General features: G+C 36.7%; 1 protein-coding gene across 1 annotated transcript in view; it reads right to left on the bottom strand.

Annotated features, from left to right (window-relative positions):
• Positions 1-3,185: 3,185 nt before the first annotated feature.
• Positions 3,186-13,097, bottom strand: part of LOC105384869 (titin) — a 108,304-nt gene continuing 98,392 nt past the window's right edge. Inside the window, exons 25-32 of the mRNA XM_048632595.1 lie at positions 12,148-12,280; positions 11,087-11,295; positions 9,777-9,909; positions 8,976-9,132; positions 6,027-6,152; positions 5,055-5,911; positions 4,699-4,804; positions 3,186-3,509 (exon numbers count right to left, since the gene is read on the bottom strand). Of these exons, the coding sequence (XP_048488552.1) occupies positions 3,496-3,509; positions 4,699-4,804; positions 5,055-5,911; positions 6,027-6,152; positions 8,976-9,132; positions 9,777-9,909; positions 11,087-11,295; positions 12,148-12,280 (1,735 nt within the window). The 3' untranslated portion in view covers positions 3,186-3,495. The remainder of the gene's footprint in view (positions 3,510-4,698; positions 4,805-5,054; positions 5,912-6,026; positions 6,153-8,975; positions 9,133-9,776; positions 9,910-11,086; positions 11,296-12,147; positions 12,281-13,097) is intronic.

Here is a 13,097-nt window from a genome sequence, read left to right as displayed (position 1 = left end):
GTTGTAAATTAAATTTTACTAAAACCTCCGTAAGTCAAAAAAATGCAGTATACCTATAGTTCATTATTCACGGTAACTTACCATGTATTTATGACTATACCTATACTTAGCCCCTGTTTCACAATGTCTGGTTAGTCGCTACCTGTCGGATAAAATACATGCTGTCACTGTCTAAAAAATAATAACAGAGAGTGACAGCATGTATTTTATCCGTCAGGTAGCCACTAACCAGACATTGTGAAACAGACCCTTAAAGTACGTATGTTTACTATCGATAAGTATCTTAAAGTACGCGGATCATCAACAAAAGAGATATTTTAATATGTATTTATCAGAGCAGTTACAGAATCCTACTAATATGAATACTAATATAATATTAAATGCGAAAGTTTGTGAGCGTCAAAACGGCTGAACCGATTTTAATGAAATCTGGTATGGGGTTAGGTGTTTGCTGACACCCTGGATTAACACATATATTTTTTGTTTGGGGATTCCCACCGGAAAACTTTTTAAGGCGAAGCGAAGCTCGCGGGTACTGCTATTAATAACTAAATCACGTTTTTCACCTGAGAACGTTAAGTTTTTCAGGACTTGAGTATGGTAAGCAGGACTGGGATTGGCTCAATTGCAGTCGAGTAGGACTTCATGCTTTAGACATGTGTCAGTATTTTTTCAAATCAAATCCAGTATACGTATCTATTTAGTTAAATAAAAATAAATAAGAATTAAGTATACCTCAGCTGACATTGCAAAAATATTTACTTTAGAGCAACCGAATGGTGTAGTGGCTAGTGACCCTGACTGCAATGCCGAAGGTTGCAGGTTCGATACCCAGCCGGGGCTGATATTTGTTTAGGGACACATATTTGTACTCGGGTCTTGGGTGTTAGTATGTATATGTTATAATCCTTGTAGATATGGCAGCTGTCGATACCCATATTACAGGCTCTGTATAGCTTGGGGTCGGATGTCCGTGTGTGATTATTATAGAGAGCGTATTAATATTAATAGATACGATATTCAAAGAGAATTAGGAAAAACCAAAGAAAAAGTGTTGTCATATATGTTTTTTGTCGACCACTGTTATTCTTTGTGCTCTTTATTACTTATCTGTAGATTATTAAAGTGCGTGCGCAAAGATATCTCTTTTGCTGACAGTACTTTAAAACCTCCCATCCAATGAGGCTAATTTGGAATTTCACCACACGCTAAACGTATATTTAGTCGTCTGCCAAACGTCTGCCAGAACAAAATGTAAGTATATAATTAAAATTTTATTTAAATATAATTTTAAATATATACTTTAACCCCCAAATTCATAGAGCTTTTTGACACTTTACAATATGTTTAAAATGTACGTTGAGTTATACGAATTTCAACTTTTTGACTAACGTAAAGATTTATACTCTGTGTGCTTCAAAGTAAATTTTAACTTTAACCTTGTTGTATATTTACAATACGGTCTATGAATTTGACGGTTAGCGTTTGGTGATGCATTTAATATTACTTACATCTAGATACATTTTTAATTCTTATTTTACTGCTACAAGCTAAACTACTTTCTCAATCTGTCGGCGGCCTCGTGTTGTTGATATATTTATAAAATCAACTTACTTACTTAACTTAGTGCCAATTTTTCCATAGTCGGTTACAGCAAAACCATGTATTAGTGGTTGACTTTTGACACATCTGTCAAGAATTTTATGTGGAGATGACGTTTAATTAATGAACCAATCCCTGGTCGGTTAGATAACCGACTATGGAGAAATCGGGGCTTAAAATGTTAATTACGAGAGTTGTCAATTTTAACTTAAATAGGTTAATACACATTATATCAATACTCGTAAGTAGGTACTAACTCTTAAAGCTAGAACAAAAATCGTTGTCTAGATTAACAATATACGAAGAAGGTGGAATGTCAGTCAGTGCAAAAGAAACGTCTCGAAAAATAACACCTCACTTCTAACACTAAGCTTTTATTTTGAATTAGTTCGGTTAGAAGATTTTTGACTTTATTCATTGGTACAGTGGTTGTCAGGTTGAACTTAGGGCCACTTGCACCAACATATTTAATCTAGATTTAGTGATAAATCTCGATTTAGTGTCAAATTTTATATGGATTGACGTTTCTTAAATCAAGATTTGACACTAAATCTAGATTTAAATGTTTGTGCAAGTGGCCCTTAATGTGGTAAACAAAATGCGGAGAGTTTTTTGCTTTCATTTTGTATGTGACATACCATCTTGTTGGTATATCGTTAATTTAAGTTTATAGAAGTTATATTTGAACTGGTACTATTTTCCTATCATTCGGCGGGCTTTTGTTTGTTGCTGTATATAATTTTGTTTTTTTAACAAACAATGAATGTATACATATATTTACTTACTAACCTATTTCAACTTATACGACGTGCATTCACTTCGATATAATATAAATTGTCATCCAATCGATGCCGACGTACACAGTAATATTTTATATTATAACCTTATTCTTATTAATAATATTATTCATAATGAAATAATGATTTCGCACATTATTATAACTTTAGCATAAGTAAGGAACTAAAATCAAGCTAAAGTACTTATATATGTATCTTAATGTTATTTTTTGTTTTTTTGTTTTTTTAATTTTTTTTTGTTTTTTTTATATATATTTTTTTATCATGGTAGATATATTTTAGCTGAAATCTACTATTTAATCTCTTATACTTATCTGGTTATTTATAGACTAGAACTATGTTGACAAAGTCATATTAGTATCTAAATGTTTTTTTTTGTTTTTTTATTATTTTTTGTTTTTTTTTATATTTTAATAATGTTTTTTTTTACTTTTAATTAACCATTTAATATCTTATTCCTATGTAGTTATTTCTAGACTAAAACTATCTTGACAAAGTCATATTATTATAAGTAGTAGATATATTAGTTTTTTTTTCATTTCTGTTTATTCTAACAATATATAATAATATATACTTACCTTATATCCTATACTTAATGACTTATAAACGCGCGTTCACTTCGATATAAAAGAAATTGACAATCATTCATTACATTTTATGTTATAAGCTACTTCTTATTAAAATATTATTCATAATAACATTATAATTTCGCACATTGTTATAACTTAGCTAAGGTTAAGTTAGAAATAAAAAACAAGCTAAAAAGAAATAAATAAAAAACAAAAAAAATATTACTTTCGTTTATTATACAACAGAACCCAGAGGCTATAATAATAATCATGGGACGTTCTATCTAGGATTTGCCTTTGGTATTAAACAAGTTAAAGTTAAAAAAAAAACTTTTTCTAAACAAAAAAAAAACAAAACTTAACATGAAGCAAATTTAACAAAAAAAAACTATATCTTAAGCAATTAATAATTATTATAAATTATACTACAAACCAACGAAAATTAAAATGCAAGTAAGGTTATATGAAGGGGCTCCTATATAATACGCTCAGCAAGGGGCTCCAACACTATGCGCTCAGCTTCAGCTCTATCCAATATAATCTGTGAAATAAAATATCATTTCAGATACGTACTTAAAAACAAAACATGTAATACAATAAAATAAAAAAACACATCAATCATTCTATTGCAGACGGGGATCTACGGGGGACATACGGGATCTGAGAGGCAATTTTTAACATATTTAGTATAACGTGAAAAACAAATCTTATTTAAAGTTTATCTCCAACCTGTTTGCCAAGAGATTATGGCGATAACCAGTACCTACCTATCTTGAAGCAGGCACATTGATGTCAAGATGACTTCGAGTTAGTAAAAATCGCCTCCCAGACAATATGGATTAGAAAAGGTGAAATTTTACCAAACGTTACACTTATTTAGTCTCATCTATCACGTCTCTTAGTGCAGTCAGTTAGTGCAAAAATTCATTTTAAAACGTTTAGCGTTTGGTAAAAGTTATCCTAAGGGTATTAGGATCTAAGGAATTTAGTATTAAATCTCGATTTAAGCAATAAATTAACATTATACCTATATGGATTGACGTTTCTTAAATCGAGATTAGGCACTAAAGTTAGATTTAAAATTATGGTGCAAGTGACCCTAAATGCATGGTTTATCCAAAATAAAAACTTGGAGCTCAAAACAATAACGGCTTCGCTTTAACTTGGGGTCACTGGGAACGCTGACTTTGCAATATACCTAATCAAGTTTAAAATTTATTAGGACAACATTTATTATTTGAAATTTCTGACACTTTCGACTTCACTAAGTTAGGGATAAGGATAAGTAATTTACCACTTGCAAAGTTAACGCTGTCTGAATATAGCAATACACACAGTATGCAGGAATAAAACTTGAGAATGATGTTTTAATGATACAAAACATACTAATTTTTACACCCAGTCAAAAGAAGAAAAAATGTGTCTCAGGGTCTGTTCCACAATGTCTGGTTAGTGGCTACCTGACGGATAAAATACATGCTGTCACTTTCTGTTATTATTTTTTAGACAGTGACAGCATGTATTTTATCCGACAGGTAGCGACTAACCAGACATTGTGGAACAGGGGCTTAATCTACCAGGGATTTACTCTACGGTCTACGCACAGCTTAATAATAACAGTATTTGGTACTGTCAACTTTATTATTAGTTATACACTTTAGCACCTTTTGGTTTGTGAGTTACAAAAGTATATATTACAAATAGCTGACTGTACTAACATTTATACTTACTTAATTTCTGTAGAACGTCCCACATATTAATAGAATTCGAAGCCCAATTCCCATTAGAACCATACATTGTGACTTGTTCTACTTCTAATTTATTCGCTTCGGTGATCTGCGAAAGAAGGATAAATTTGCGCATAAATAAGGAAACTGTTTAAGTTAGGTATAATAATGAGCCTTTGAATCACCCCTCGTTTTGACTTAACATTACAGTTTTGCAACACCCTGTAAATGTTTTTTTTTTGTGACAAAAGACAGTAAAATTTTGTCATATAAAAATAGCTACCATAAATTTACGTTCCATATTATGTCAGTGGAACTAAATTATTCATTGCTCGTAAGTGTACTAAATAAAAAATTACCTGTCGTTGCATTTTCTGATGTGGAAGTTTTGGCTTCAGACGAGTGGCCATCTGGTCCTGTTGGATGGACTTGTGTGGCAGCTTCACCACGCGCATGCGCGGCCATTTCGGCATTTGCTTCACCGGATTTGGTACCTTAAAGGAGGTCTGTGTCTCAACTGTAACTACTGGCCCCTGAATCCCCATCACTGCTGCCGCAAGTTGGCTCTCCTGTGGCAAACATGAGCTCGGGTTTCTACTTGACGGTACGTTAGGAGGACAATACGGGGGACATACCAAATGTTGGTTCACACATTTTGACTTGCTATGCTCTACAAAAGTATTCTCGGTATTGTTTCTCTCTGACGTCGGCATAGATAGATCCAATGCACCGTCAACATTTTCTGTTTCGTCGGTTGGACCGGAATGGCTGTAGTTCTTTTGGCCTGATGTCCACTTGGAGAAATCGGTTTGTCTGACTGTTGATTTCTTGGTTGTCATTTTGGAGCTGCTTGCGGCAGAGGTTCTGTTGACGCCTACGATGTATTTGCCTGTGGTTGTCATCACGTCAAGCCGAGCATAAGACTGGAGCATGCCGTGCTCGTTCTCTATAGTGATCCGGTACATGCCGGCATCCTCTGGCACCGCGTTGTCGATTTGAAGTATCTTTACATCGTTTTTCTCCTTCAATCTGATTCTGAACGAGTTTGAGAGTTTACTGCCGTCTTTGTCCCAGGACACCCAGGGGGCCGGGTGTCCCCACACGGTGCAGTGGAACTCGACGTCTTGCCCTTCCGTCACCAGCTTGTTGTTGAGGACCGTGATGAACTTGGGTGGCATTGGCATGACTTGGCTGTGAGTGGGTTGAGGTCCCAACACTGGAAGTAATTAGAAGAAAAAACTGCTTTACGAATCTGCCGGTGTTATAATTATAATGTTTTTATTCGGTGCCTATAATTTATAAGACAAGTAATACACAATTCAGAGACTAACCTCGTATGGGGGTCATGGATTCTGATCGCGATGGTGTCTGCCTTGGAGTGGATCTAGGCGTTGATACGGCGGAGAGGTTTGCTGGCCTTTGCAATCGCAAACTCATCATATTTGGTTCACCAGGAGCTGTAAAGTTCAAAGATGCGTTTAGTGTATTTGGGTAAATATAAATTATAACATATTACCTAACCTAAAGTTTGGATTTTGTTTCTACGTCAGATACATAAAATAAAAACTATACGCATTGTACAACTTAGCATCATCACGCAAAAAAATCCACTGCTGCACTTAATAACGAATGCTACAGAATTACTATAAACCACCAAGATACTGTAACCTACATTACTTATCATCTTACTTAAAGAAACCAGCCACAACCGACTACCAAACCCCTGAAGACCCAAGTAAGTGATTTAAGGGGTTTGGCCTCCAACAGTAAGTACTCGCCCCTAGCAACAGCGCCTTTCTATTGGCCGTACAGTGACTCCTAATGATGCCTTGAGCCGCAGCAGGCATGCGCGTTTTACGGCCTCTGAAGTGTGAATCTTAGGGCCGGCCGGGGGGAGGGTCGGCGAAGTGCGATGGAATTTCAGCAACAGGTTAAACGTGCCCACTGTTTTTTTCTACAGCTGCTGGCTATATTTGGCTTCGCCCGGGCGAACCCCGCCCCGCCCCACCCCGCATCCGGGACACAAAGGGTGCATTTAGGAGACCGGCTAGCGGAGCACTATAACAACTGATACTGCCACCTGATCACCGAAAGAAAATTTTGATTCAATCTGTAATTTATTGTTGTTACTGCGATGTTGGTTTAGTTGTTTTATGGCTGTTACTTTTTTGGTACACTTAAAGAAAAGGGCGTATCAAATTCTGCAGTAAGTATACTAATGTATGAGTATATTAACGTAGTACACCATAATGTTTAATTTTTCCTCCTAATGCTTGAACGAAAGAAAATAAAGCATTCATAAATTATTTTTCGTACGTATATAATATATATTTCAATAAATAAGAATATCAAGCACATATAAAGCAAATAAGAGCTTAAATACAAACGTGATCGTCCGCTTGGAGGTTGCAAGGAAATCCATGTCTTCCACAAGTTGTTATTATTATTTACTTAGCAGCATACAGCAGTTTGAGTCCGTCGTATCTTGCATCTCATTAAGTACTACAAGTTGGTTCGATTCTTGAGATGGCGGCCGCGACCGCCGCCGTCGATTCCACGTCAATAATTCACTAATTTAAGAGCGCATGTCTGTTCTTTATTTAGTTTCCAGGTACACAAGTTTGTTTCTCTTCAGTGACTATGCGCGGTGTTTTCTGCGCATCTTGTAGTAATTAATTCTACCACCCCCGAGCTCAGTTTACATAATGATTTTACTTCCCACGTCGAAATATATGGCCGGAAAAAGGGAGGTCCTTATAGGGCGCATGTCAGAAATACGGCGCCGAATCAAATCTCTAGAAATGCCATTTATAAGGCCTTATCCACCCCTGAGCGAAACTAAGGAGGCAACCCTTCGTTGGCGTTCTACTGATTAATTACTTCCTAAATAATAATTAAATTTAGCACTTTTTTGTCGATTTAAAATGTTTTTTTTTAAATATATTTTAAACTTAGTTTTAATTGTTAATATTAAGCTAACTTATTTAATTACGTGCGTAGGTTTTGTAGCTTTCATTAGGTTTAAACATCATCGGTATCATTATTAAATATATCCAAGCAATTTTGGAGTCTCCCCGTGAATTCCAGCCCACGGCTCCCATTCGAGGTGAACCAAGCGACAAAGTCGCGAGCTTGTTGCACGGTGACGTTGTGGCGTATGAACTGGCGTAACTCCCTTTCAGCCACTAGAGCATTCTCTACCTCCGCATTTTCTTGCAACAAATCATTTTCAGGCATATATCCTTCAACAGGGTCAACTATCATGTCCAACAATTGAGGCTCCAGCATTACTGGACCCAGTATAATGTTGCCAGCTACTTCCTCATCATCATCATAGTCTTCGAGATCTATAATATCTTCGTTCAATGGAGGGTCTTCGTCAATGACCAGCCTATGTTCATCCGATGAGGATGAATTTTGTTCATCTGCTGCAATGTTGGACGCCTCTCCTAAATCGTAAGGTTGTGGTTGATCGTGGCAGCTGCTTTGCTCTTCTACAAGAGCAGCAATCTCAAGTTTCTCTTGTTCTGAAAACTCATTTTCCATGTCGTATTCCTCGTCACTTAGGTTTGGCGTATTCTCCCTTTTTTGAGTTTGTTTATTGTTATCCATATTGATGTGAATGTTTATATGATCACCTGTTGAACAAAGCTTTCCTCGCACTGCGTTAGATTTTAAACCTTCACTAACTGGTTTTAACACAACAAAATTTATAAGTACCTAACGTATTATTTTCTCGGCCCGAACGCTCATGAACAATAGAGGTAAATAAATAAACTGAAGGTTTTTCCGAATAGCGGCAGACGCAATCGATTGAGCGAGATGCCCGGGACGACTGTCTAATCTGTGAAGCCTAGATTACAGGGACGCTGGGGAGCCTAGGGCATGCGCGGTGCCGGCTGACCTGCGCAGATGCTCTAACTCTAAGTGTTGCCAGGCAACAATAATCAATACCTATCTACTATTATTCTTCAGAGCTCTAAACGTAAGTTATTATGGATATCGTATGTCGTTTTTTATATCGTATAGGAATTGTAATAACATGAATACAGGGTGTAAATAACATGCTCCCATTAATTTAACTTCTTTCCCCAAGACAAAATTACATCGGAAAGGAACTTTTTTTTTCCATTTCCGATTTCGAGCGTGGTGGGAAATGGTCCAAGCTTAGGAAGGCAGTTAATAGTTCTTGAGGATATGCACAAGGTTCCATTCGAGAGGGCCAGGTGCAGGTATAGAATACAGAATAGAGCTTTTTCTTTCACTTTTTTTTTACTTACGATAGACCACGAGGCATGCGGTGCTGTTGGTGCTCCCGAGGTTGTTGGACGCGTTGCAGGTGTACATGCCCTCATCATCAGGAGTGACGTTCCTGATGCGCAGACGAGCCGTGCTGCCGTCGAAGTACTGGCAGTGCATGTCCGAGTCACGGATCAGCTGGAAATATAATGCTGGTTGAATAGAATACATGCCAAAATAAAAAATAATTAAAAAATAAAGGAAAATTTTAAAATTCTTTGCCCCTATAGAGCTTTCCCTATGTAATTCTATTTTTGACGTTTCCTTATGTCTAGTAAGTAAAGTTGGTTTTCCTCTGCAGTCGTCAAATATGTATGGGATTTCGAATGTTACTACACTTTACTGGCTGTGTGATCTCGTATTCCAAATTTAAAGTTTGACGGTGATGACCAGATTGATTGATCCGTCGACTTTAAACATAATGCTGGCTGGATAGAATGCATGGCCAAATTATTTAAAAATAGATGTATTCATACCTGTATCGCATTCCACGGGGACAGACAGAACCATTATTACATTCGAATAGGGGTAGTTTTTGTTTTTATTGTCTTTCCCCGTGGAATGGGATATAATGGTCATAAAACGTGGAGTTTTGAATGTAAATGTAAACCAATAGGGTCGGGTAAATTTCATGTATTTATCATAAATTATTCAAAATTTATTTTTTATATATATTAGGCACTTACTGAAAAAAAATTAAAAGTTTCTAATAAACACGCCGCACAACAGTAAGATACCATATAAGGTGGACGCTTATAGACAAAAAGGTAGGTAATACGAACCTCACTGTACCGGTACCACTTGATCTCAGGCTCGGGCTGGCCATCGAACTGGCACTCGAACTCGACCGTGTCCCCGTCGCAGCACAGCAGGTCCTGGAGCTCGCGCTTGATCTGAGGGATCACATCCATACGCCTGCAACAAATGTATGTATTAGTGGAAAGAAAGAAAAAAGACAAATACAAAATATAATCATAATAAATTTAGACCTTGGCTGATTTTTCAACAGTCAAATAAGTGTTATCTGAAGAATAAAATTGTTGATGTCACATCTGAATGTTTGTATTAGACAGTGACAGCAACAATTTTATTCTTCAGATATAACACTTATGTGACCATTGATAAATCCGCCCTAATAAGTACTTACTCGTATTATAACTAATACTTATTATAAATAATAAAGTCAAAGTCTAATGCTTTTATTCATCGTATAAAATAAATTGTATAAAATTTTACGATGAACCCTTTGTCTTTGGAGAAGAAAGGAGGCAAAAAGCTCCTCTTCCGTCTTTTCAAAATAAGAAATGCATGTCTGTGAAAATGTATGAATTAGTAGTACTTATTTTGATTTATATTTTTAAACAATAGTGCCATAAAAATACTAAAAATATTACGTCTCCATATTAAAAAGTCACATGATATATAATTATACATAGGTATAGAATGGCATTTTTTTTCGTTTTTCCAAAATTCGTAGACCGAAAGTGGGTCAGATTGACTCCCTGAGTCTTTGTAGCTTTGTTTCAAATGTAGAAACCTTGTAAATACTCGTACTTGCTTGGTTTGATTTTATTCACTAACGTTTAAATAAGCAAAGTAAAGCTCACGGAAAAATGCTAGTTCTTTTAAATGAAAAAGTAAATAAAGATGCTGCCGGAAGGATGGCCATGAAACATTTTCAAGGCTCTCCTTTATAATGCAGTGTTTTTATATGGTTTCCTATCTTGCTTGCTCTACGTTAAAAGGGGGTTTATGTCTCTGACAGGTAACATCAGTGATAAGTTTAAGTTGCAATTTATTTATCGCATTTATTTACTTGGTTCTGTTTGTAACGAAAGTTTCTCCCCTGTCGCTAACTTCTTGCAGGGAGTGGAGATCTCGGCTAGACAAACGTAGTGTTAGAACGTTTTACGCCTAGATGGTGGTTGCGGAAAGCTATTATATTGGATGCGGAAAGCTATAGATCACATCCAGATGCGTGCTTTGGGACAGGCCAATGTCCAACAATGGACTGCTATAGACTATAATCATGAACTTGCAAGCTACTTGCATTTTAACTCTAATTATATTCAACCAATCAACAAGCACTTACCCATATCTGACGCTATGCGCATCGTCTGCGCAATCCGGATCTTTGGCTAGGATCTGCAGCGATATAATCGCCTTAGCTTCACCGTGGACGTTGGTCGCGACTACGGAGTAGGCCCCCGTGTAGTCCAGCTTCGCATGGGGGATTTCCAGACGGTATTCAGGCCCGTCTCCCACTCGCTTGAAGTGTATCGCGTCGCGGTAGTAGTCCGGCTGTGGGAAAAGGAAGCATTTATTTATTTCATTCTTTGCACAAATATATTGATCAGGTGGCAAAGGGTAGACCAAATTGTAATGTTGATGAATGTTCCAGTGGTAAATCACTGAGAAAATTTAACCTCGTATTCACATGCAGTATGAAAAATTACATAGGTAAATATCACAGTTGGATTGAGAGCAAAATAAGGTAGCGTACAGACGCGACGCACCTGTGGCCATCTGTACCTACAGTGCTTTTTTCTTTTGAAGATTAAATTTCAGTATTGATTTAAATTAATATTTTACACGTGCCGGGAGAAGCATGATACCTGGCAGGGGGGGTTGGGGGGGATGAAGAACTATAAATACAACAGAAAAGGAGTGGGTACCCTTGTGAGAAAAGGTCAGATGGTCTGGCTATTCAATGTGCAACCTTTAGAATACTCGGAGCATCTTCAAATATAATACATATTATTATGCTAATTTTTTTAAGGTTCCTCCTCATACATTATTATTAAAGATTCTATAAGTTCATTTTTAAAACGTTAGTTTCTCTTAAACGACCTTTGTTTTTAGGACAGATAATCGGACCAATTAGGTATTCTGATACATCTGATACATACCTCTACAATTTCGTATTAACTATTTATAGGACGTGTGCGCTATTACAATCAGTAAGTAGGTACTAGGTACTACGCTATATTTTCCTCCTACAAAAAGTTGTTCACTGATTGTCAGTCATACACGTACCAAGTGGCTGGGACAGTATCCTCGTCGAGCACTCGGTCAATAGCTAACCGTTCATTGTTCCAGAATACTGTCTCGCCATTCTACTCGGTAGGTGTAACAAGGGTTTTTAAATGTTACCTTCAAGAAGTCCCTGAGCCAGTACACGTCGGGCTTGGGGTCGCCGATGACCTCGCAGCCGATGATGACGGTGTCCCCCTCGCGAGCCTCGCTGGACCGAGGTTTCCTTATGAACATGGGCTCCGTGGAATACCTACAATATATAATAGAATAAGGACCAAACGTAATGACGCTTTGTAAAATTTCTGAAATTTAAATTTGGTGGGTAGGCGGAACTAAACTACTGGACTGAAATAACTAAAACATTAATTTAATACTACTGATTTTCGTTATGCAGTAGCCAGAGGTACTTGCTGCACCGACTTTTTATAGTTTAGTTGTGGAACCATATTAGTGGAAACGGGTAGTCTAGCTGGACAAAAATCGAACGAACGACAGTTTCGTGACTAGCGCACCTACGCTCGGAAACTTCGTTTTTTTTTCGTAATCTAGATTGACCCATCTGCCTACAGTGTAGCATTTGGTAGGTACACTCACGGGCAATGAAAACGTTCCACTGTGGAAAGCATCAAATTACTCCTTAACGGAAAAGGCTAGCTTAATGACGCCTTCTGCAACATTGAAGTACATTTTAACAGAGCATCAGGATATTACCAACTAAAAACGGTAATATTTTGTTTAAATTTTAAATTAAATCCCATCAAAAACAATACTTGTCAAAAAAACCAAGTCTCGTAACTCAGTTGTTCTACGGTAAAAAGTTGTGAGATCCATGTAATACCAAGTCTTATCCACGCACGCATCTCAATCTTAAAAATATTTAATGTTTTATATAAATATATTGACTTGGCCATCGCATGGAAACACGTGTTAATTAAATTATTTAGTCAATATATTTATATAAAACATTAAGCCCCTGTTCCACAATGTCTGGTTAGTCGCTACCTGTCGGATAAAATACATGCTGTCACTGTCTAAAAAATAATAACAGAAAGTGACAGCATGTATTT

Source organism: Plutella xylostella, chromosome Z, assembly GCF_932276165.1.
Source record: "Plutella xylostella chromosome Z, ilPluXylo3.1, whole genome shotgun sequence".
Lineage (NCBI taxonomy): Eukaryota > Metazoa > Arthropoda > Insecta > Lepidoptera > Plutellidae > Plutella > Plutella xylostella.
This window is presented reverse-complemented; position numbering and strand designations above follow the sequence as displayed.